Source organism: Thamnophis elegans, chromosome 2 (assembly GCF_009769535.1).
Source record: "Thamnophis elegans isolate rThaEle1 chromosome 2, rThaEle1.pri, whole genome shotgun sequence".
NCBI lineage: Eukaryota > Metazoa > Chordata > Lepidosauria > Squamata > Colubridae > Thamnophis > Thamnophis elegans.
Genome location: NC_045542.1, coordinates 9987497 through 10011835, shown reverse-complemented (window position 1 = coordinate 10011835; position 24339 = coordinate 9987497). Strand labels below are relative to the sequence as shown.

The 24339-nt window shown below is 39.2% G+C and overlaps 1 protein-coding gene across 14 annotated transcripts in view; it reads left to right on the top strand.

The window, feature by feature from the left end:
• Window positions 1-24339, top strand: part of HUWE1 (HECT, UBA and WWE domain containing E3 ubiquitin protein ligase 1) — a 117568-nt gene that overhangs the window by 28024 nt on the left and 65205 nt on the right. For 12 of the 14 annotated variants that reach the window (XM_032209145.1, XM_032209151.1, XM_032209150.1 and 9 more), the window contains exons 3-20: window positions 4004-4078; window positions 5793-5891; window positions 6895-7101; window positions 7579-7731; window positions 11005-11067; window positions 12333-12410; window positions 13171-13218; window positions 13307-13375; window positions 14290-14389; window positions 16083-16183; window positions 16787-16937; window positions 17023-17150; window positions 19900-20040; window positions 20241-20355; window positions 21015-21182; window positions 21271-21372; window positions 23311-23391; window positions 23583-23689. In XM_032209145.1, the coding sequence (XP_032065036.1) occupies window positions 4034-4078; window positions 5793-5891; window positions 6895-7101; window positions 7579-7731; window positions 11005-11067; window positions 12333-12410; window positions 13171-13218; window positions 13307-13375; window positions 14290-14389; window positions 16083-16183; window positions 16787-16937; window positions 17023-17150; window positions 19900-20040; window positions 20241-20355; window positions 21015-21182; window positions 21271-21372; window positions 23311-23391; window positions 23583-23689 (1956 nt within the window). In that variant the 5' untranslated portion in view covers window positions 4004-4033. The remainder of the gene's footprint in view (window positions 1-4003; window positions 4079-5792; window positions 5892-6894; window positions 7102-7578; window positions 7732-11004; window positions 11068-12332; window positions 12411-13170; window positions 13219-13306; window positions 13376-14289; window positions 14390-16082; window positions 16184-16786; window positions 16938-17022; window positions 17151-19899; window positions 20041-20240; window positions 20356-21014; window positions 21183-21270; window positions 21373-23310; window positions 23392-23582; window positions 23690-24339) is intronic. The other 2 variants (XM_032209144.1, XM_032209153.1) reach the window with 2 other exon arrangements.

Here is a 24339-nt window from a genome sequence, read left to right as displayed (position 1 = left end):
ACATATCATTCCCATGACTGCTTCAATTCCACAGATTCTGGACTTTCTGCAGGATGGTTTGGACAGGGAACTAATTCTCAACACACTGCGTTGACAGCTGGCTGCTTTATCAACGGTCCTTGCGGGCGGCAATGGCCACACTCTTGCTCATCATTCAAGGGTGCGTAGCTTCCTGAAAGGGGCGTCGAACCTCAGGCCACCCACGGTGCATGGCTACCCCACTTGGGACTTATCCAGCATATTACAGACTCTCACCTCCACATCATTTGAGCCATTACGCACCATCAGCCTTCGACTATTAACTCTTAAGGTCACCTTCCTCGTGGTCATCACCTTGGCCAGGAGGATCTTGGAGCTTGCGGCCCTCTCGGTCTGCAGAGTCCTCTGCATTTTCCATCCTGACAGAGTTGTGCTATGGTTAGACCCCTCCTTCTTACCTAAAGTTAACTTGTAGTTTCACAGGGCCCAAGAAATTATACTTCCGGACTTTGCCCGTGGCCCATGGATCCTCTAGAGAGAAAGTGGCACCACCTAGATGTAAGACGGGCTCTCCATAAGTATGTGAAACGAACAGCTTCCTTCAGGAAGACGGAATCACTGTTTGTTTCCTTTCAATCAGCATCTATGGTATAGAAAGTGACTCTGAACACATTGGGTCAATGGTTGAAGGCTTGCATAGCCAATGCCTATGAAATCCAGGCCAGACCAGTGCCCAGGGGTATCACAGATGACTCTACCAGGAGTGCTGCCACAACCACCGCCTGGGCGACACAAGCTTCAGTCAAAGAGATTTGCAGGGCGGTGACATGGTAATCCCCATCGCCTTTGTCAAGTATTATAAACTGGACATTTTTGCCTCCGCTGAGACGTCCTTCTGGCGGCGGGTCCTTCAAGAGGGTTCATTCAGATTCTGGGACCCTGGACCAGTCTACTTCCCATCCTCGAGAGACTATGCTTGGGCATATCCCATGCTTGGATTCTCCAAGCAGCGCACAGGAGAAAGACCGTTGGCTTACTTGAATGTCGTTCTATGTGTGCTGCGAAAGAATCCAACCCTGCCCTTGTGACCAATCCAGTCCAGGATCAGAACATGACTTACCTTCATAGTTTTCCATCTCAACAGAATTTACTGGCATATTTCCATCTCTTGGACCAAAACAGCCGAGTTCAGTCAAGCGAAGGAGGCGTGGTCAAGGCTTTTTTCTAACTCAGTCTCTGGGCAAATGGACAAAGTTAACCCATGCTTGGATTCTCCCACAGCGCATGACATAAAGCTTGTTAAGGCTGAAATATATATTTTAGAAGGCAATGCATTTGAGGTTAGGAAAATGCAGGGGTTTGATTGTCTATAATTGTCTATAATTTTGAATCCAGAAGATGCTGGATTTTCTTTATTGACATTTTACATTTTTATTGGCATTTTAGGAATGATTTGAATTTTGTTTAGATTGTATATTTCCTTTGTATTTATGTTACAAATGAATGAGTTCTTCTTTTTATATTGTTTCAGTTTGCAAACAAATTAGGCCTTTCTAATGTGATTTCTATAGTTAGAAATAAAATATGGCTGACCTAAGGAATGTACGTAGGAGAGGGAGAAAAAGTCATTTGTTGGACAGAGTAAATGAAACCAAACTAGAGCATGTATGTGTGTTGAATAAATCCGGTCATTGCCTGGATTTATTGAATAAACTAACAGCCAAACCTCAGCAAGACACTGAGGACAATTGAGAGACAAGCTCTTTTTAACAGCAGAATTCCTTGTTTAGTCCAGGGAAAATACATTTAGGAGGCACTCTCTATTCAAGGACCACAGTTGTGGAATGGATAGGGTGAGAAATATGGTTTTATTTTGCTCATAATGCAGTGGGGTTTTTGTTTTGTTTTTTGCTTACTCCTCTGGAGTTCTGTTCTTTCTAAATCTGTATACATATATATGCATATGGTAGAAAACAGATTGGGTATTGCAGAGGAAATGGAAGTATACAGACCTGCAAATGCTAAAAGACACTGACTCTCTTTCTACCATCTAGTTGAAAACAGATCTGGATTAGAGGGCAACTCCTAGATATCCTCTTGCTTGAAAATAAATTATTTCTAGGTTTATTCAGTTGAGTAGATGAGAAAAGAGTCAAAACATGAAAACAAGATAGTGGGATGAGCAGGGTAGAGTTACTTATCTTGTTTCCAGGCAACCTCAAGGTTGATCTACCTTCCTCCACTATCAGGGTTGGAAGTTTGATGTCATTGGGTATGTGGTGATAGAGCTTTAGAAGTCTCAGATTGCCTGCCCCTGGTATATTGTAACTGAATTTATCAAACGTTTTAAAAAATATTTTCATCTTTCAGGAACATTCTTCCTAATTTCATCTGGTTTGCTATTGTATAGATTACCAAATAATGATAACAATTGTTAGCAGTAATAGATGTCCCAGCATATTTTCCCCCCAGTTAGACCTAATATTATGACTCAAGAGGGGAAATGCCTGTAGAATCAAACTGAAAATACTGAGTGGTTTGGACTTACCTTTCATATGTTTAGATTTAGATGTTTAATATATTCAAATATGCCCTTTTTCCAGCTTGGTGTGTTTACTTCTTCTTCTAATTGTGCCTTTTAGCACTATCCCCTTATCAAATGTTTTTTTTTAAATAAGTAAGGTCAGACTTTTGTTTATTTTAAAGTAGAAAATGTTATTGTAGAATGGAAAGCTAATTGTCCAGTTTAAATTTGGGGGGAGGGGAGGGAAAGAACCTGCTATGAACCTGGAACTCAGTGAGTATCCAGAACCTGGTTAGAAACTTGCCTGCAGGTTGTAGCATTGTAGGAAGACATCTGTGTTAATGTATTTTAACCACAAACCTGAAGGAGTCTGGTAGCATCTTTTCTCTCTGACAAATGATATTAAAAGGCATAAGTTAAAAGCATTTAATAAAATTTGTTACAATAGTTGCACAAGATGCTACTAAAATCGAATTTTAGCACTCTAGGATGTATCTTAGTAAAATAAGGAAAGCAGCAGAGCAAGTAGTACAATGCTGACTTTGGGGAGTCCATGAACCCACTTGAAATTTTAACTGTGTGTTTTTCTATGGAGTGTGGTATGTATGCACATCATGGCTACATGGGATCTATACTTTGCAACAAAATGTCCATTTTTCAGATTTTTTCCTCTTCAATGCCAACTTCAGGAAAGTAAATTAGCCATGTTACAGAAATATACAAGCTAAAAGTTTCAGACATACCACACATCCGTATGAAAAAAGAAAAGGGGGAAAAACGCCAGATAAAATACCTGTGCACCACGCCCAAATAAGCTAATGAAAATCGAGCATAGTTCACACCCCAAGTATCTGGCAAAACATTGAGGCAAATGCACATCACATCAAAACAAAAGCTCATAGATCATAAATGTGAGGAGAAATACATGCATTTGCAGGTACCCACAAAACTGTCATTTAAACTTTCAGGGTGTGCATTATCACATCTCTTTCTCCCTAGAATGCTTACTATCTGTTTAACTTTTTATATTCATCCTTCTTGGATTGCTAATCAATCAGCAAAAACAGGAACTAAGCTGGAATCACCTAGTATTTTTTTTTAGGAGTGTCTCTAGAACTCTGGCATTCTGGGAAGTAACTATGACTTTAGAGGGCTGCCATTTTAGTTTGTAGCATTTGAGGTTACAGTTTTTTTAAAAAAATCTTGAAATCTAGACACAGAAATTACAATAAATGTGAATCCTTGGCAGCTTGTTTTGCCCCTTGAACTCATCTATGAGTGCCTCTATATACCAGCATTTTCCATTCTTGGCAACTTTGGCTCCCAGAATGCACAACATACTATGTCATTGAAATACACATTTCTGGGTATTGTCAGTTCAGGAAATGTTGATCTCTGTAGATTTCTTTTTCCAAATCATTTTTGTTCTGTTATATGCCTACTGCTTTTAAACCATTTGAAATATTGTCACTGATAGTCAACTCTCTTTGGTTCATCAAGCAGGATCAGAAAGTGGAAAAACTAATAAAAATGAAAGTAGACCGAACTAAGCTGAAAAAAACGCCCACTGAGGCTGTAAGTACCTTTTTTATCATTTTGAATTCCTTATAGAAATTGCACAGCTTGAAATATGTACATGGCATACTAGAATGAGATTAAAGGGAGAAGTTTGACTAGTAATTTCTTCATTTATTAAATGCCCATCTCATTAAGGGGTGACTGTATGCTGCTTACAGCTAATAACTTCTTTATTACAAATTCCTTAGAAAACATTTTTTTCCACTTGTTTCAGTGTGTTAGAAATAAACTGATTTTAAGATAAGCCTGCTTGACTTTTGATGTATACTGCATCTATCTTGCTGAAGTAATTTCAAGAGCCATGAATTCTGAGTCCCTCTGGGAATAGGACGGCATACAAGTTTAATAAACTATAACTATAACTTTTGGTCCAATGTAATAGGAAAATGCTCCACCTCTGGATTGAAGTGCTTCCAGGCTGGTTAGAATTCCCTACAGCGTTTGTTGAATTCATAGTTAGAAGACCTAACTATGATAGAAAAAAAACTATACCTTCTAGTGTAGCTGTCTTGGAAATCCCTTCAAGTGACTTGGATTCACAACCTCCTGCAATGGTCCCTGGAATCTCACACATGAGTTTTCAACTGAGAGAACCCCTAGTACTTGCCAAGGGGATTTGGTCTACCCATCTTCCACATGGGTGGTAGGATTCTCCCATAATGCACTGTAGCTATAATGGTGAAAATGTTGAGAGGAGTAAGGAAATCTTAGTTTGCAAAATAGGTTTGAGGAAATGTTTCTTCTGAAGGTTCTTTGAAGCAAAAATTCCTCTGAAATGTCACACAGGCCTGCCTTCCTCTGCAATGGCTCAGTTAGCAGTAACACTGAACCATTCATTATAGGAACTGATATTTAGTATGTTTTGGGAACCCTTGTGAATATTTTTTTCTGGGGTCATTTAGGGGGAACCAGTAAATGCTGCATGTTTGACTTCTTAGACATCATGGAGAATAATCCAGGTTAAGAATAGGAGCAAGAGTTAAAATGTATGATTTGGTTTGTTTCCCCATCTGTAAACATGCTCTCTAGTTGTCAGTGTTAAGGCAATGTTCACATAATTTGCAATGCTTAATAACTTTTTCAAGCTTTTCCTAGAGAAAGGTACTGCCCAGGTGCCAAGTTCCCCCCCCCTTCCTTTATGACTTAAATGCATGCATCCTCATTGGTGGATTACCAATTTGCAGTTGGTAATTCAATTTAAGAGGGCCAAGTATTAGTATTGCATAAGCTCATTTCTTCTCCTGTACATCTTCCTATCAGTCAGCAAACAGTATGAAACAAGCCTGGAATTCTTTTTCATTTCCCGATTTTGGTTCCCCTTGCCCCCTCCCCAGCTATACCAAATGATAATCCTATAGAGATTGCAGCTATTGCACTACAAGTGAGCAAAAGCTAAACTTCCAATCAATAACTAAGCATGCAACAGAAGGCCACTAATTTACATCAAATTTTTATATGGCCATCCACTTGCAAGCAACTCTAATGTTGGATGGCTGACAACATTAAAAAATAATCCTAAAATACTGATAATAAAAACCAAAGAATAACAAATTCACCATGGACATATTAATATACACTGACACCTCATAACAGTGTTCAGGCTCAGTGGCTTATGTGAAACTGTTCATTGCATGCCCAAAAGGTGAAGGGGAAAAGGACATTCAAACAATGAACGAGCAATGTTATACAATGAATTTTATCCTGTCTTTAGCCTGCAGACTGCAGAGCCTTGATAGACAAACTCAAGATTTGCAATGATGAACAGCTGTTGCTGGAACTCCAACAGATCAAAACATGGAATATTGGGAAGGTATGTGGTGATGGCAAATGCATATATTATATATGTAAATATTATAGTGTTATTATTTTGAAGATTTAAAAAAAAATCTTATTTACATGTGTTCATATTTATCATAACAAGTAAGTTTGTGACACAACTTATGTTATTTCATCTGTGGTCCAAGAAATAAATGTTACCACCTGGGGTTTCTGCTATTTTATTCTTAAGAAATTCATACAAGTAGTCCTTGATTTATGACTATTTGTTCAGCGATCATTCAAAGTTACAACGGTACTGAAAAAAGTGACTTACACTTTTGACCATCACAGTGTCCCTAGGATCATGTGAGCAAAGTTTCAGTGCTTGGCAACTGAGATGTATTTATGACACCTACAGTGTCCTGGGGTTGCGGGCTTCTAATAAGCAAAGGTAATGGGAAAAGCAAGATTTGCGTATCATCTACAATAAAAAGGTTCTAAAACCAGATGCAACTCACTTAACAATCACATTGTTTAGCAATGCAATCCCAGTTGGGGTTGTCATTTTTTGGTTCCCATATCTAGTGTGGGTTACTGGTAGTCCTTGCTTGCCAATGATAATTAGAACTGGGAAATCAATTGCTACATGGTCATAAGGTGTGATGTCATGTGACATATGACAACAGTTCCAGCAGTTCTGGTTACCATTGTTAAGCAAATCCTTTGCAGCAACCTGCGGTCACAAGATTGCCATTTCCAATGTGCTCCCAGTTTCCCTATTGACTTTGCTTGTTGGAAGGTAGCAGCGAAAGTCACAGATGGGGATCACATTATGGAGGGATGCTATGAAAGCCACAATTACAAGGACGTGTAAGTTCCCCTCATTCAACACTATCATAACTTTGGTATCTCAAGGAGTCGATGTTAAGGTGAGGTCTACCTGTAGTTTTGTGGATGGGATAACCAACAATTTTTACCCAGAGACCTGTGGTAAGTACCTGTATTCTATTACAGTGTGTATCGTCTGTCTTCTGAGTGCTTTTGTCTTCTTTCAGTGTGAGCTTTACCACTGGGTGGACCTTCTCGACAGATTTGATGGCATCCTGGCTGATGCTGGACAGACTGTGGAGAACATGTCATGGATGCTAGTGTGTGATCGGCCAGAGAGAGAACAGCTGAAGGCCCTGCTGCTGTCAGTGCTGAACTTCACTGCCCTGCTCATAGAATACAGCTTTTCTCGTCATCTATACAGCTCTATTGAGGTGACATACTGCTATTGAAACAGAATAGATTTGAATAAATAGGATACAGATAAAATTCAAATGTGAAGTCTTAACAGGTTGTGGCTTTAATAAGGCACTTTTGTTTGGAGCAGAATTCTTGATACTGTTCTCTTGAGGAATAAAAGCTGATTGAAGAGTGTAGAAATAGCTTGCATTTATGTGATTCTTTACCATGGCCAATGTATTTCATGTAATGCTAATTTTTCATTCAGAAAGTCTGCATACAGCCCTTATTCAGCCAGTTGTAACTAAATGGGAGTAGTAACTTAAAGCCGTATACTCTCTTCATAGTAAAAACAATTTTAATTAGGAATTTCTCTTAATGACAATGCTGCAATCATATCACAAACAAAGGAAGGACAGGAGGCAATGTCACACTTAAATGGGAAAAATAAAGTTTCTGTTATTGATTGCAATTTCTCAATGATTTTATTATTTTGTCCTGGCTTCATCTAGCACCTAACAACGCTGTTGGCATCCTCTGATATGCAAGTGGTTCTTGCTGTGCTAAACTTACTATATGTGTTTAGCAAACGCTCCAATTACATCACACGTCTCGGCTCTGACAAGAGGATGCCTCTTCTGTCTCGGCTGCAGCATTTGGCAGAGGTAAGCGGCTACAAAAGGAGAACAAGCATGGTCTAGTACCTAATTTACCTAATGATAACTTTTGAAACTTTAATTATGGCTCAGTATATTAAATACCAATAACATTACTATTTTAAGGGTTGGAAGTGTCCGTTATTGAGGAAAATCTTCTGAATTAGAAGGAAGGATATTGTAGGGATTTATTTCATTTGTGTCATCTGACACATTTTACCTTTTTGGTGCTATAGCTATAATGTGGATTCTTTCACACTTGGGCAAATGAGGCAATAAAGAATTAACCCATGACAGACAGATCATAGACCAGAGTAAATATAATTTGCTAGAGTAGGGAATAGCAACCCAATCCAGCATTCTGCCAAGAAAAGTAAGACATTCACAATCAAAACTTTGTCAGCATAATATTGGAAAATGATCCCCCGGTCGGAAGATCTCCTGTATTTAGATTTAGAACTTTTCTTTGCAGAAAATGTGTATATTGAATAAAATATTTGCCTAAACAAAACTTCATAAAAAGCTCAACAAAGAATCTGCCACTCCATCTTCATCTTAAGTTTCACCACCAGGTATCTAGTGACCTTCTGGGGAAGATCAGAGGGCAGATACATATAGCACTGGTGCTTGTGATGTGGCAACAATAAAGCTAAAAATACGTTTAGCTCTTGTTATGGGCAGGGGCAAAAGAACATTTTAATGTGAAAAAATAGGCACATCATTAATATGCAAAATATCAGGGTCATAAATCAAGGTTACTTAATGTCAGAGAGAAAGTGTCAAGATTTGAACATTGATACTCCGTGGACTGAAAGGGACTAGATGAGGGCACTGCATGTCAAGAGAATGTCCGATCTGCAGATAAGAAAAGCTTACCAGATGGAGTAGCCATCATTGCTAACCAAAGTCAGAATCAATGTTTGAATGCAACTGCCAAAATGACTGGATGAACTCAAGTTAAATCCTATGCAAGCTGATCAGTATTACAGTTATCCAAGTCTGTATTCCAACCACAGAATCAGAGGAATTGAATGTTCATTCCGTTATTCTGTACACTGATAAGATTCACAATATATCAATGCAACATAAAAAGTCATATTAAATGTAAAACGTTAGAAGTAAAATAGCATCTGGAAAATGTGGGAAATTGGTTTCTGTGATCAGAATAAAACAGAAAGCAGTTCTGCCAAGAAAGCAGTTATCTTCCACCAACAACTTAAACAACTCTACACAGGATAGATAACACCAAAATAAATTAACAACATGCTTTGTAAGCAATGATACAGCAGGTTTCTTTGGTCAGTAAAACAAAGTCCTGGCACCAACTGAACTCACGAACTCCGTACAAAATTACAATTTAAAGGAAACGACTAAAATTGGGACATTGGCAGGGTATAATGTGAGCCATCTCATTATGATTATATGGAAAAAATAGGTTTAATGGATCAGATTTGATACAATCAGAAGTTTAAGACTCATTAACATCATTAAAAATCCAAGTCAATAAAAGAATTCCAAATAATGTTTAGCTGATACACTAAAAATAGCTGAAGAAAGAAAGAAAAGCAAAAAAACAAGGAAAATCAGCTAAACTAAACACTGAATTTCCGAGAGCAAGAAGAGGCAGGAAGTTATATCTATATAAACAATGTACAGAAAGTTAAGATGATAGTCAAATATAAAGGATATTTATTTTCTCATTTATTAAAGAAAATTTGCAGGAAGCAAGATAGTTTTGTATAGAAATGATCATGGTAAAAGGCAAGGTAAAGATCCACCAGAGATGTGTGTGTGGAGGGGGGAGGTGATGGAATTCCAAGGTCAGTGAAACAGAGGTGGTATTCAGCAGGTTCTGACCAATTCTGGAGAACCGATAGTAGAAATTTTGAGTAGTTCGGAAGAACCGGTAAATACCACCTCTGACTGGCCCCACCCCCATTTATTCTCTGCCTCCCGAGTCCCAGTTGATCCGGAAGGAATGGGGATTTTGCTGTCATCTTCCCCTGGAGTGGGGAGGGAATGGAGATTTTACAGTATCCTTCCCCTGCCATGCCCACCAAGCCATGCCATGCCCACAGAATTGGTAGTAAAAAAATTTAAATCCCACCAATGCAGTGATACATACTGAAGTTTGATCACTGAATAAAATGCCTGACATTTTGGAAACAAGTTAAATCAGTTCTAGAAATATATTGCTAACAACTAGATGAAAAATCTGTGTAAAATTTTATATTGTGTAAAATCTTACAAAGCGATACAGTTGAATGTCTAAGGACATTCTCAGTCATCAGAACCGAAGAAGCTTCTTGAATGAGAAGGAAAATGTCTTCAAGGAAAAACAAAGTCTGGTTGCCCTTGAAAAAATACCTTCGATACAGTTAATTACAATTATGAGAAAATAGGGAAAACACAGTAATGGCAGAGAGACTAGGCAGTATCGATTTATATTCCAGTAGCAGAATGGGCAGCTCTAAGAAATGCTCAGACCACTGAACAATTGTGCTTGTTTCACATTCAAGTTAAGATAATAGTCAGTACATGGAACAAATATTATCAAATGCACAAAGTGGATTCAGAAAAGGCAAAAATACCCCAAAATACTGAAGAAACTTTTTTTAAAAGTAAAGAGGATGCTGAACTGCCCATAATAAGTGAGGTCATATGTCACACTAAACAAAAAGCAAAATCACACTATGCCTTACTATGATGAATGAACCATATACCCAGTGATTCACCAGACTTCTAGTACCTCTGAGGGCAAATGAACACAAGATACCTTTGATTGTAGTTTGTATACAGAGCTTTCATGTTCCTGTTTTTTTATAGAGAAAGATAAACATTATTGACTAAAAACGTGGTTTGTCTAAAATGGTCTCCCCGAAATTCTGTTGCATGTGAAATAAATTTTGCATAGTCTCTCTGACAGTTCTGCATTCAGTAGTAGTCCATATTCTTTTGTGTTTGACCATGTGGAAAGGTATCTTTCCAGATTCTGGTAGTGTCTTGCTTTGGGAGCCAGGATTAATTAGTGTAAGCTTTCTGAGCATTATCCAGAACTTGTCATTTACTTTTGACAAAAGGGCAATATAAACGAAACATGAGGTTTAAATGAAAACGAACAATCATGACTTTCTTTTTATATGCAGCAGTAAACAAGCGGACCAAAATACTTTTACTTAACCATTTAATATATTGGTATATGCATTTGAGTTTTACTTCTAGAATTACAGTGTTCTTTTTGAATTAGGTCATTTTTAATTATTTCACCCTTTTGTCCTATAGAGCTGGGGTGGCAAGGAGAATGGCTTTGGCCTTGCAGAATGTTGTAGAGATTTGCACATGCTGGTAAGTCTTGAATTTTGACCTTCCCCTTACTATTCTGGCACTACATTTTGGAGGCTTGATTAATAGTTGCTTTTTCATGTACATCAGTATTTGCAATTGTGGAAAACAGAGGTGGTCTTTCTAATGGACAGAGTCCATCGGAACATACATACATACATATATACATACGTATATACATACATACATACATACGAAATAAAAGTGACAAAGTGGGATTTATAAGGGTTTTTCCATAAGCTAATGTATAATAATAAGGGACTTTGACCCCAGTTTTCACATACTGAAAGTTCGTTTGTTGGTATATGTGATATTCTTTTTTTGAGGGTGAGCAGTGTACAATATAGGAAGTTTAGGCACTTTGAATATTCTTGAATAGATTTTTTTTGGGTGTTCTTCATGTCCCTGTAGCTCTTTTTAATTCCTTGAATTGGTAGAAATCCCACCTTTGCAATCTTAGGAATTTGGAAATTGCTGGAGTTGCTTTTCTAACGAGGAGAATGGTGTTATGTTTTGAAATGGCTGTTCTTTGAGGTGAAGCATGTTGTTGTAGACAAAATCAATGGGTATTTTTGTGGATGAGAATCAGTCGTCTGCAATAGGATGTTTAGCGTGTTGTTCCATAGAGAAGTTACATCTTCTTCCAGGTTCAGCACAAATGGTACAGCTACTATTGTATCAAAACAGATGATTATTTTAAGTCTCAAAATAGGAAGCAATTCATTTTTAAAGAGCACTCTAATTTGCTGCTGTAGTGATCACTGAGAATGACAGAAATGGATGCTCCAAGGAACATGTTTTTTTTTTCCTGAGAGGCTTATTACCATGACATTAAATGGCATTTTTGAACCCCTTTTTGAAAATTGGCTTCAAAAATTATTTTAGGAATTAGGAAATTCAAGGCTCTATATCTTGGGCATATTGTTCTTCATATTGTTGGGGACTGCTAAAAGTCATTATTTTTCTTTATGTATGATGTTTGAGATATTGGCAGGGGTCCCTTTGCATCACCATGTCTTCATACCTAATCTTAACTTCTTACATCTTAATCCTCTTCCTCCTCCCACTTGCACATAAATATAAGGAGAATTAGTGGGTGGTGATATTAACCTGTTGGCAAGTCCATCAGTTCAGTTTCAGGGTGCATTGTCCTTTGAACCAGCAGATTTTGCTTGCATTCCCCCAGTCCAGAGAGAAATGGATATGATTTTTGGAAAGGGTGTTTGCCATCTGGTGTATTCTGATTCCATACTGTGATCTGTACACAGAAATACCCTCCCAGTGCAACTACACTACACTTTGAATTCTATGCAGAGCCAGGGGCCGAAGTCAAAGTGGACAAAAGGGTGAGTCTCCTACAGACTTGTTCTTGAAAGGTTTTCTGGGAAATGGGTGGGAGCAAGATTCGGCAAACAATTTCGTTGTATTTAAGTACAATGACAATAAAGATTATACTTATACAAATCCACTCACATTAAAAAGGGATATAACCAATCCATAAGAGAAATGGGGAACTTTCTTGCCACTGAGTGAATACTAAGATGGAGGAAGTTAGTTTAGGTATGAGAAGGTATGTTGATTTTTAGTCTTGAGGTTAACAACAATAGTAGGGGTTCAGCGGTGTTGAAACATTGCTTATTTTTCCTCTTATTTGGGAAGAGTTTGCTTTCCTGTGCTGTTTTCACTTTCTAAATGGCCCTGCGAGTATATTTCCATAGTATCGCCAGTTGTGAAAGTATGGATAAAAACTGAACAGCTGATAGTTTTTGATATTATCCCAAATTACTGGAGTACTTCAGTGCAGAAATATGGATCTTTCATTTCCCAGGCAGTCCCTTTGCATACCTGTAAAGAAACCTATCCCTTACTACCCTTTCCTGAAAATTTCCTCTCTAGGTATGGATTTATGGGGTAGCATTTTTCTCAAATAGGGCTGGCCAGCGTATTAATCCATATTGAAATATGTCTGAATACCACACAAATGCCAAGTCTGGTTGTTAACCAAAGCCTCACCTCTTCTGGTGATTTCTTAAAAAGTTCAAAACCATAGTTGCTAATCTGCCATGTCTTCCAACAAATTGACTTCCAACATCCTTTTGTTTTCAGACTACCAGCAACACACTACATTATATCCACATAGAACAACTCGATAAGGTAAATTAGCTTTCTGTATTAAAGTAGGTTTTTAAATTTTCATTTTTGTACTGATGGCTTCTAAATTGCTGCTGCTTTTTCAATTCAGATTTCAGAAAGTCCCTCTGAAATTATGGAATCCCTCACCAAAATGTACAGTATCCCAAAGGATAAACAGGTACACTGAATAATTTACCAAGGTGATAATCTGAATTTATTGCAGAATGAGAATGACAATAAGAAGAAGCTAAACATACCAGTCAATCTTGAGAACTGGAGAATCTTGAGCCTCCTTGTAATTGGAATTATCTTTGTGTGAAGGGGCGCTTTACGACTTGCAAATCTTACATTAATGTTCCATTGCTTGTTGCTCATCCTGGCCTCTGTTTTCAACATTGGAGAGAATGTGTGAATTATCCTGCCTGAGATCAAATTGAGGTCTTCGGGACAAAATATATATATTTGAAACTATACGAGATAGTTGAAGTAAATTATATATCTTTGGTCTTGAGAGTGACAATGATATTTTGGATTTCTTATATGTCAATATATTCTACAAAGAACAGCAAGCTCACAATTAAATAGGTTTTGTTTGTTCGGTACCTGCAATATTGGTTATTGGGGAATATCAGGAAACAGTAAAGAGAGAGATCATTCCCTCTCAATGCAATGATGTAAAGTAAATCCTTGAGTATTCAGAGGAAGGAGTCCCTGTTGGACTGATTTGTTATTTGCATTTATTTTTGCTGTTTATCACTACACAGATATTGTAAATTGGCAGGAATAACATAAAAGGCATCAGCATATAAATTATTGAAAACAATGTGAGTTTCATCCAAATCTGAACACAAATTGGATAAAATTTACATTTGCTATTGTTTGGGGAGAAGGCAGAGATATGTATGAAAGCAGTTTTGACCATTGCATTCTAAGTCTGGTAAATGGAGGTTTGCTAAATTGAAATTTTACTTCATGCCATTTTTTTCATACTTTATTCACGTATATAGGGTCAGGTGGTAGTTCTTGATGGTATGTGATATATCTGATTATGTGTGGTGCTTATAAAATCATTGCAATTTAATTTTCTTGTAGATGCTGCTGTTTACACACATTCGCTTGGCCCATGGCTTTTCCAATCATAAAAAGCGGTTGCAAGCTGTCCAAGCCAGACTGCATGCCATTTCTATATTAGGTGAGGATATTAGCAGGTGGATTTTTTTTTTTTACTCTGAGTAATGCCAGGATTGAAGATGTGAGTTTATGCATAGAGAACAGTAGGTAAATTTAAAATAGCCCTTTTCTGCATTTAGGGAATGGTTCAATTGAGAAACTTAATTCAGATTCTAGGCTGCTTTTTAGAAACTTACCTTGATAGAGCAATTGGGGGGAAAAAACCCTACCCAGAGAAGTACCTCAATATGTCTGGCAAAATTTGAAACAGACATTCTTTGACCCAAATGCACAGACAGATCTGGGGACTTGAATGGGAGAAGTTCCCAAGTTACATGGTCATGTGATCAAAATTTGGATGCTTGGCAACTGACTCATAGTTATGACGATTGCAGTATTGCAGGGTCATTTGATCCCCTTTTGCAACCTTTTGACAAACAAAGTCAAAGGGGCAGCTAGATTCATTTAATAACCATGTTACTAACTTAACAACAGCAGTAATTCACTTAACTATGGTAGGAAAAGTTGTAGAATGGGGCAAAACTCACTTAGGGATATAAATTTTGAGCTCAATTGTAGTCATAAGTTGAGGACTACCTGTAATTCAAGCCCTATGTAAGGAAGTATTCCAAAGTCAAGATCAGTTTCAAGATATCGTCAGAATTTTTTAATTAACAGGCAGTTTTCACTTTTCTTGATATTGAGATCATCCATGTGGCCAGTCTGAGCTACTAATTATGTACTGCTATAATTGTAATTGGGCGGAAAAAGTGGGGAAAAATTGAAGTTGTTTATCTGATTTTTTTTTTACAACTCAAAAATTAGCATTTTGACGGGTATATAGACTTTCTAGCTCCACTGTAAGTATTTTAGTAGTTTAAGGTAGTATATAGAGTATATAGTATTCTCACTTGATGCCGGTAGTCTGTGACTTACAATGATTTGTTTAGTGACCGTTCAAAGTTATAATTAGCACTGAAAAAAGTGATTTACAAGCAGTACTCACACCTATGAGCATTGCTGTAGCCTCACAGTCTTATATTCTTACTGATATATGTAAGAGAAGTAGTAATTTAAGAACTAAAAGCAACTAATCTGTTTTTGCAAGGTAGCAATGTAAGATGTTATCCCAACCCAAGATTAGTAGAATAATACAATATGTTTTACTGCAACTGGGTTCAGCTTTCTACAATTCTCTACAGTTTATTGCTAGTTCCAAACAGTTATTTAAAGAGTTTGCTAACTTATCTGAACTTGAAAAAAATAATTCCTGCCAATCAAACATCACATGGTGTCTAACATTGCCAGTGGCGTCTTGTGAAGTTGTTAGGATAACATAGAAGAGAAAATCTGAATAATAAATTCAAAGCTTCCATGTTTCAAGGTGTATAATTCTTGCTCTTCGTTTTTGTTATACTAGGGTGCCCATTTTAATTGAGTTTTTAAATGTTGGTTGTTAAGATCTACTTCATATATTTGCTGTGTTCCTTCATGGCTAAATTTGTGTGACAAAAATATAAAAAACTTGTCACATTGTTTCCTCTTTTTTTCCTTGCATTATCTGATAGGAAACAGCTGATATATAGCACCAAAAATAAAGGTTTCTGTTACTATTAAGTAAAAAGTACTCACTCAATTGAAGTAATAGTTGGATTTGTTTTTTCTCTCCATCCTTTAACTGCAGAAAATTGTTAACTGCCTACCTCTTTCCACAGTGTACTCAAATGCTTTGCAGGAATCTGCCAACAGCATACTATACAATGGGTTGATAGAAGAGTTAGTGGATGTGCTGCAAATTACAGATAAACAATTAATGGTAAGTCTATTTATTCAGCTGAATTTTGACAAAGAAAAATTGCTGCTCAATTGGTACTGGACTAGACTGAGTGATTATTGACTTTCTTAGATGTTTCCAGCTTTATTTAATTATTTATCATCAGAAACCAAATACACAGATGATTTAAAGCAAATGAAAAGGGCAAGGCAAATAAAAAAGGCGATTAAGGATTCACTTTAAAATCTTCTGTACCGTGAGAACCGTCCCAAAACCCAGTAGCATTAATATTTATTAGTTAATAGCCCTTTACAGCAGTTGCAATTCAACTTAGCAGTTCTGGAAGTTAACAGCTGACTGACTTTTTTTAAAATATAAGATTGTATTCTGCTCTTCCAGTGTAACCAAATGATTCACTCCTTGAGGCATTCTTTAATCATGTTCTGAAATTTGATAAAATGGACATTGGGTTTTGATTCTTTTTTCCTGCATGTTAAAGAGTTTTAGCTATCTACTTACTGACCCATTTATCCCTCTCCCTATCTTGTCCCCCCCTTCCCAAGTAGGGAAAATTTGAAATTCATGTTATAAAATAAGGTAATCACAATCTATATACCTATCTATGTCTCATTGTTTCCTTGACAGGATATTAAAGCTGCCTCACTGAGGACATTAACTTCCATTGTGCACTTGGAACGGACTCCAAAACTCAGCAGTATTATTGACTGCACTGGAACAGCTTCCTACCATGGATTTTTACCAGTACTAGTCCGGAACTGTATACAGGCCATGATTGGTCAGTAGCTGTGCATTTTAGAAGCAATTAACATATTTTGCTAAATTTTGGAATATGTAATGGTGTTCCCTCTCCCTTTCTTTAGATCCCTCTATGGAGCCATATCCCCACCAGTTTGCCACAGCACTCTTCTCATTCTTATATCACTTGGCGAGCTATGATGCAGGAGGGGAAGCTCTTGTCTCGTGTGGCATGATGGAAGCCTTACTGAAGGTAACATTTTCTGTTTTTGAAGTTCAGTTAGGAAAATAAATGAAAATTCTACACTACATTCTTTCTGATATGCTGATATAAAAGAATGTGATGTGTGGGTATCAGTGTTCTCTGTGTGTATGCACATATCCTTCCTCACTCCTTAAAAACTTGTAAATCTTGAACAGCAATTAAAGGAATTTTTTTCCAAGTTATGTAATTTGGGCTGTTTAAAGTCTTGGGCTTCTGAGGCAGAGCAGTTAGCTTAAGTCAGATACTCTCTCACATAAAAAGAGCCCAAGTCTTAAAAGCATTTGCTGATTTTATCTGTCACAATTGATTTTTATATATTACCGTGTTTCCCCGAAAATAAGACAGGGTCTTATTTTCTTTTGACACTGAAATAAGCACTTGGCCTTATTTTGGTGGAGGTCTTATTTTTGAGGTGCAGGAGGTGGCGAGCGTGATCACCTCATGGCTGTTGCTGTGTTGCAATATTTTCAGGGATGGCTTATTTTTTGGGGGAGGGCTTATTTTAGTGCATGCACTCAAAAGTCCAATTGGACTTATTATCCAGGGAGGTCTTATTTTCAGGGAAATGGTAGCTATTTTTAAAAGAATGAAATAGGTAGTATTATCAACTGACCAAATAATATACCTTTTACTTTCTACTATCAAAGCTTGTATGATAAAATGCAATAATAAACCCATAGACGTACGGTTAAAATGAAGATTATAACCATTTGTTTTATTTAAGAGACATACGGCTGCTTTTTTATGTGCCATGATTCTGGGTGGCTCACACTAGCAGTGATTAAAAACTTTAAAAAGACAGTAAAAATCAGCATCCCCAAAACAACTCTCAGTGCCCTAAACCAGTGGTCCCCAACCTTTTTATCGCCGCGGACCAGTCAGCCTTTGATAATTTTACCGTGGCCCGCTGAGTGCGCGCAGGGGTGGGGGGGGCGTTGTTTTAAATCCACCTTCCCAATTCAACACCTGAATCATATCCCACCTTCCATTTTGTATGTAGATTTTAAGGAATAAACAGCTGAATTAATCAAGGTCAAAGATAAAAAGAGCAAGGGCAAAATTAAATAAGCCAGAGGATAGCAATGTAAAAAGAATACAGTATTAAGGAGAGAAAGGAGAAGAAAAAACCTCGCTTCTGCTGAGGTCAGGGAAATGTTTGATACTGATCTGGCTGGGTAAGAGTCCAAGAGTCCATATCGCCAATAACTACATGTGGGGGGAAAGGAAATGTGTTTTGTGAGGAAGAGAAAGAGCGCGCTTCACCGATGCCCGTTGGCGAAATTTTGGAAGAGAGGCAAGAGACTTCAGGCACCGAGCCCCCACCCCTGGCTGCGGCAACTGGAGCGGGCGGGAGGCAGGGAAGGAGTGGGCAAGACCGCTGCTTTTCCACCGTGCGCTGCAATAGCGGCAGCGGCGGCCTGAATCTGGCGACTGCCCCTCACCACCTCAGGCGGCGCTCATACCCTCCCCTTTCCTGCACTACCGTTAGACTCCTCTCAGCCCCCCACCCACGCCCGCGGAGGGCGCCCACGCGCCAAAATCGCGCACCCCCCATCTCCCCTCAAAAGACCCCCCCGCCCTCGGCTGCCCGACGTTCTCTCTCTCTCTCTCTCTCTCTCTACCTCTCCCGCCGTTCCTTCTCACAAGCCAAGGCCGGGCGGGGAAGCGCCGTCTCCGTCCTGGGCGCGCCGCCCCTCCCTGGGCAACTCGGAGACGACTGAGCCGAGGAGGACAGCGAGAAAAAGAAGAGAGCGGCCAGCAACGACCGCCGGGGAAGCCGCCAGGGCCTCCAAGGGCTCCGCTTCCAGCGCATGGTCCGCCCCCTCCTCGCCTCGCTTCCAGGCGAGCCGACTGAGGCGAGAAAGGAGAAAGAGGCGGAGGCGTTCACTGAGGGGACGGCTGACTCGGGGAGGGGGCGGAGGTGGTGTAGTAGCGGGGGATTGTTCCTCCTCGCCTCACTTGCTCCTGTGCTTCCGCGCAGCTCCCCCCCTCCAGCGACGGCGCTGCATGAGTGAAGAGTCGGCCGTTGCATGGCCCCCGGCCGCTGCGCGGCCCGGTGCCAGGTACTCCACGGCCCGGCACCGGTCCGCGGACCGGGGGTTGGGGATCACTGCCCTAAACGACTGTCTCCAGTACATAAAGAGTCACAATCACTGGGCTTCAGCCTCACCCTGGCGCATAAGATGAATCTGTGCAACCCCCTGCCCGCCCCCTCCATGGCTGCCACAAATTCCTTAAGTAGTAGTTGCAAGTCATTCCCGCAGTGTTGACTGGTTCATGGTCTTCCCAGATAACTGAGCTCAGACAAGGCTCAGGCATTCCCTAGCTAAAGTTCAACTTTAAGCAAAGTTGAGTGATTTTGGCCCAATAGTTGCTGAGAATATTTCTCATAGTAGCTCTGCAAGTGCTCCCCTGGCCCCTCTTTTCCCTATGGGGTTTGGTCACTGAAACAGGACTGCTGATTAGCTGTCTGTTGATACAGTAAGACTGGAGCTGTGAAGGTTTTTCACTGCTCCGAATGGCTCTTATCTTTGTCTGGTCAGCTTCACTCTTTATCTTTTACTTTTAACCTTCTAGGCATCTCTTGTTATTTTGACTTGTTTGGTGCCTGATTATCTTGGGGGGAAGATGGTATTTCTTCTAGAGCACTGAATGTTTATTAATATTGAAAACTGGTGTTTAAATGTGTGGGTCAGTCAGTTTTAGATGTATGTCTTCAAAACCTTGTTTTCCCTAGGTGATCAAGTTCTTGGGGGATGAACAGGACCAGATCACTTTTGTGACCAGAGCAGTCCGTGTTGTGGATTTAATCACAAACCTAGACATGGCAGCCTTCCAGTCTCACAGTGGCCTCTCTATCTTCATCTACCGACTAGAGGTAGGATTTTTTTTATTAGAGATTTGGCCTTTTAATAAGTATACTTTTCATTTTTTTTAGTGGTGACACAATACTTCTTTGTAATACAATTGATCTTGAAGTCTGTCATTATAATAAAAAAATTATATATGTTTCTGTTTCAGAGAATAGCAATTTCTCAACTTTCACATATTATTGTCTTTTTGTAACTTCTTTTCTAGCATGAAGCAGACCTATGTCGGAGGGAATGTCCTTTTGTAATCAAACCAAAGATCCAGAGACCTGCTGTTTCCACTGTTACACAGGAGGGTGAAGAGATGGAGACAGACGTAGAAGGCAAAAACCTCCTAATGATACTTATTTCTTTTATTAACATATCTAAATTGTGCTAAACAAAGAAAATTTAGCAGACAGCATCCATGAAACAGTTTTATTTATTTTAATTGTAACTCAGTATATTTTGCTTAGTGGTTTCAACTAAATACATTTTAAAATGAAACAAGATTGGAAACAAATATATAGTTCCATAACACCATCTCTAAAATTGCATTCTGAAATGAAACAAATCCATCTGAATTGTAAGGTAGAAGATAAACTCCGCACCTCTTTTCCATATGAAATTGTCATTTAAATGAGGCAAAAGTGAGAAATCATGGCATGCTTGGTGAATAATTATACATTTAATTTATTTTAAAAGAGGATCAGTTTAGATTTTATCCTGGCTCTGTCATTTTTTGAGCTGGCTACTGTATTGAAAGGTCATGTGTAGTCCTCAGTCTGAAAGGTTGTATATAGGCATCTTAGATGGACTGATACCCCAACAGTTGGGTTAGAGCAAGGTATCCTGCCTCCTCAAAACTCCTCCTTTTAATTTCAAATTGTCCTTTTAATGGGTGTTGACCAGATTTTTTTTTATTTTTTTTGATATGCATAGTTCTTGATGTCAGATTGTGTCATAAGATTTTTGTTTAAACTGGTCAACTTCATATCTTCAGTTTCTGATGTAGCCATGGAAAGTAGCCCTGGGCCTTCCACCTCTGGAGAGAATCGGCAGGAAGTAGTGGTTGAAACACGAGCTTCAAATGCCACCACTCCAAGTAGCAGCAACAGCAGCAGCAGCAGCAGCAGCAGCAACACAAACACCATAATTTCACCCCGAAGTGGTGTGTAATGATTCTTACAGAAAATTGCTTTGTTTTCAGAATATTTGCTATTCACTGATTTCATTTCTGGTTGATCTCCCTATTTCAGGAGTCCAGTGCATCCCTCAACGAGCAGCACTTCTGAAGTCTATGTTGAACTTCCTAAAAAAGGCCATCCAAGACCCAGCTTTCTCAGATGGCATACGTCATGGTGAGATTCCCTAATACCTAGGGCTCCTTTGAGTTCTTTGACAGCATACTCTGTCACTGTTGCATATAAATCCTATTAGCTTACCTTAATAAAATCTGGAACAGCAGGCGGAGGCTGTGGTCATGAAGACCTTAAAGCATTCCAGCTAAGATTGGTGCACCAATTGCCCCACTATCTAGAACAGGCATGTTCATTTATACTTTTGCTTCCTCTTAATCTACTTCTTCAGAGTTGGACGTATTCAGAATTCTGTGCTGTCAAACTGGGTGAGCAGAATCTATAAGGAACAGGCAGTCTGAAAGTTACCCATTCTTAGCCATATAGGGCTTTAGAGGTGATGATCAATACCTTGAATTGCACTCTGAAACTTAACTGGTAGCCAATGCAATTCCCACAGCAATAGTGAGATAAACTGCTATAGGTCACTGATTGGCAAAACTAAAATGTCTGGATTAGAGGTGGTATTCAGCCGGTTTGCATCTGTTCGCTCGAATTTTGCCCAGTTCAGCAAACCGGTAGCAATGGCTGGTTGGCCACGCCACCGAACTGGTCCCCATGTTGCTGGTTGCTCACCCCACCCATCTGGTTGCCACTCGCTTGTGCCGCCTCTTTGCATATTGGCTCTCAAAGAGGTTGGCTGCAGGCTGCTGAAAAGTCTTCTGGTCGGCGAAAAATCATCTTCTTTGTGCATGCACATCCCATTGCCTTGCAAGTCCAAGCGGACTTGCAAGACAATGGGATGTGCATGTTCGAACAAGATGGTGGCGACTGCAGCTGCTTTTTTGCTGACCGGAGGACTTTTCAGCAGCCTGTGGCCAGCCACCGACCTCTGAGAGCCAGTATGCAAAGATATAGCGGCTGGAAGGCTTCTTTGCCAGCCAGCAACGACGGCTGGCTGGGGACCACCGAAAACTCAGGTCAGCTTGCCTTCCGGACTGGACCAGCCGCTGCAAAAGATAAGCAACCAAAGAGGCGGTGGTGGGGGAGGAAGTGGGGAAACGGGGGCGACTAGCGAAGGGAGGGTGGGGGTAGATAGGCGTAAATCCTAAAAAATGTCTTACCGTTTCCTGTGGGCATGGCTAGGTGGTGGGGGGCATGTGATTGAGTGGGCGTGAGTGCTGTCACATTGGCCATGGCCACTCAGTCACATGTCTCCACCCGAGCCATGCCCACCGAACACTTAGCGGAAATTTTTGAATCCCACCACTATTCTGGATGGTCTTCAAGTGCAGCCCCACGTTTTCTGTGGATGCCTCCCTTTTCTAGAGCAGCTTGCCCCCCCCCCCCCCCGTACTGCCAGACAAAGGAAGCCTTCATTCTTATGACCACTGGACGCTCCTAAAAACTTGGTTGTTCTGAAAGGTTTTTCGGATGACTGCTTTAGCGCTCATGGTGAAGGGAATGTTTTTTTTTTAACCTATTTTATTGTGTATTATTGGTTTTTAAAATTATTGTTGCATTGGCTGTGTCTAGCTTTTGTATAGCAGTTAGAGTTGTCTTCATTTATATAACTATAAGTAAAACGAAAACTAAGCCATTCCCTTGGGGGGAGGGGAATGTTTCCATCCGTTGATTATATTTGGCACCACTGTGAGAAAATGAATTCTTGAGTTTTCTAGTATCAGTTTTGAAGCTTCTATCATGGAAAGCTGTAGAAGTGATCAATTCTTGAAGCTAACGAACTTGCTGAATGATATTCCATATAATTGGAAAGCTAAATTTTTAATAAGTTTTATGACTAGCAAAATATATAATTGATTCTCATTTTTAATGGTGGAATAAAACATACATAAAAATATGCTTTGCAATAAGAAGTTTTAGGTCATAAAATTGTACTTTTCTGGTGCAGAATTTTGGATGAAGTATATACAATTCTGAGTACATATGCTGTGTATGATTTCTAAACTGTATGGCTGGCCTGTTACTTTCTTCTTGCAGTGATGGATGGCTCTTTGCCTACCTCTCTGAAACATATTATCAGCAATGCAGAATATTATGGACCCTCGCTCTTTTTACTCGGTAGGTATGATTACATTGAATAAAGAATTTTGTGTCTTGCATGTTTCATCAATCTACACTCCTCTTGATTTCTCTCCTTGGGCTGTGCTAAATTAAGATGATGCCTTACAGCCTGGCTGCCAAGATTCCTTTTCTGTCTAGAAAATCTGAACTGTGAATGACTTGCATCATTCTGTGCTTTTTCTTGACAGCCACTGAGGTGGTAACAGTCTTTGTATTCCAAGAGCCTTCGCTGCTGTCCTCCCTACAGGACAATGGCCTAACAGACGTCATGCTGCATGCTCTCCTTATTAAAGATGTAAGTGTCTTTTGGATTATATCTGGTTTTCTGTAAAATATTGCTTTCTTTTATATTTGAAATGTTGGAAAATTCTTAGAAATACTGGAATAACACCTATTTCTGGAACTTTAAAAGAGCTCACTGAACGTGGATAATAAGATTTTATATAATTGGATGATGCTGTTCTAATATTTAGAAGGTACTTTCGTTACGCATATTATGAATAAGCTCATATTTTCAAATACATCACTTAAAAACATATTTCCTTTGTTCTCAAACTGTAGAATAAAGATGAGAGGGGGAAAAATGATCTGGATAATTTCCCATTTTATCTCACTCAGTGTTGGGAAACACCCGGCCAAGCAGAAGAGAGGCCTAAGCATAGTCCTTGCACAGATTCAGAATTGACTTCCATTAAGCTCTAAAAAACCTTACCTATCTGTTTCCAGGCTGAGGCTGGCAGTTTGGGGAGATTCCTGTATAATAAGCAGAATATAATAAAGTACACTTTCTTATACTTTATTGAACTCAACATGTATGAGTTTGGTGCCTGGCATTCAGCCTCTTCATTCTTACCCTTACTTCCTAATTTCCACCTTTGAATCTGTATTCATACTTAAGTAGGTAGCTAGGTAGCCAGACATAACTTTAAGGGGTCCCATAAAGCT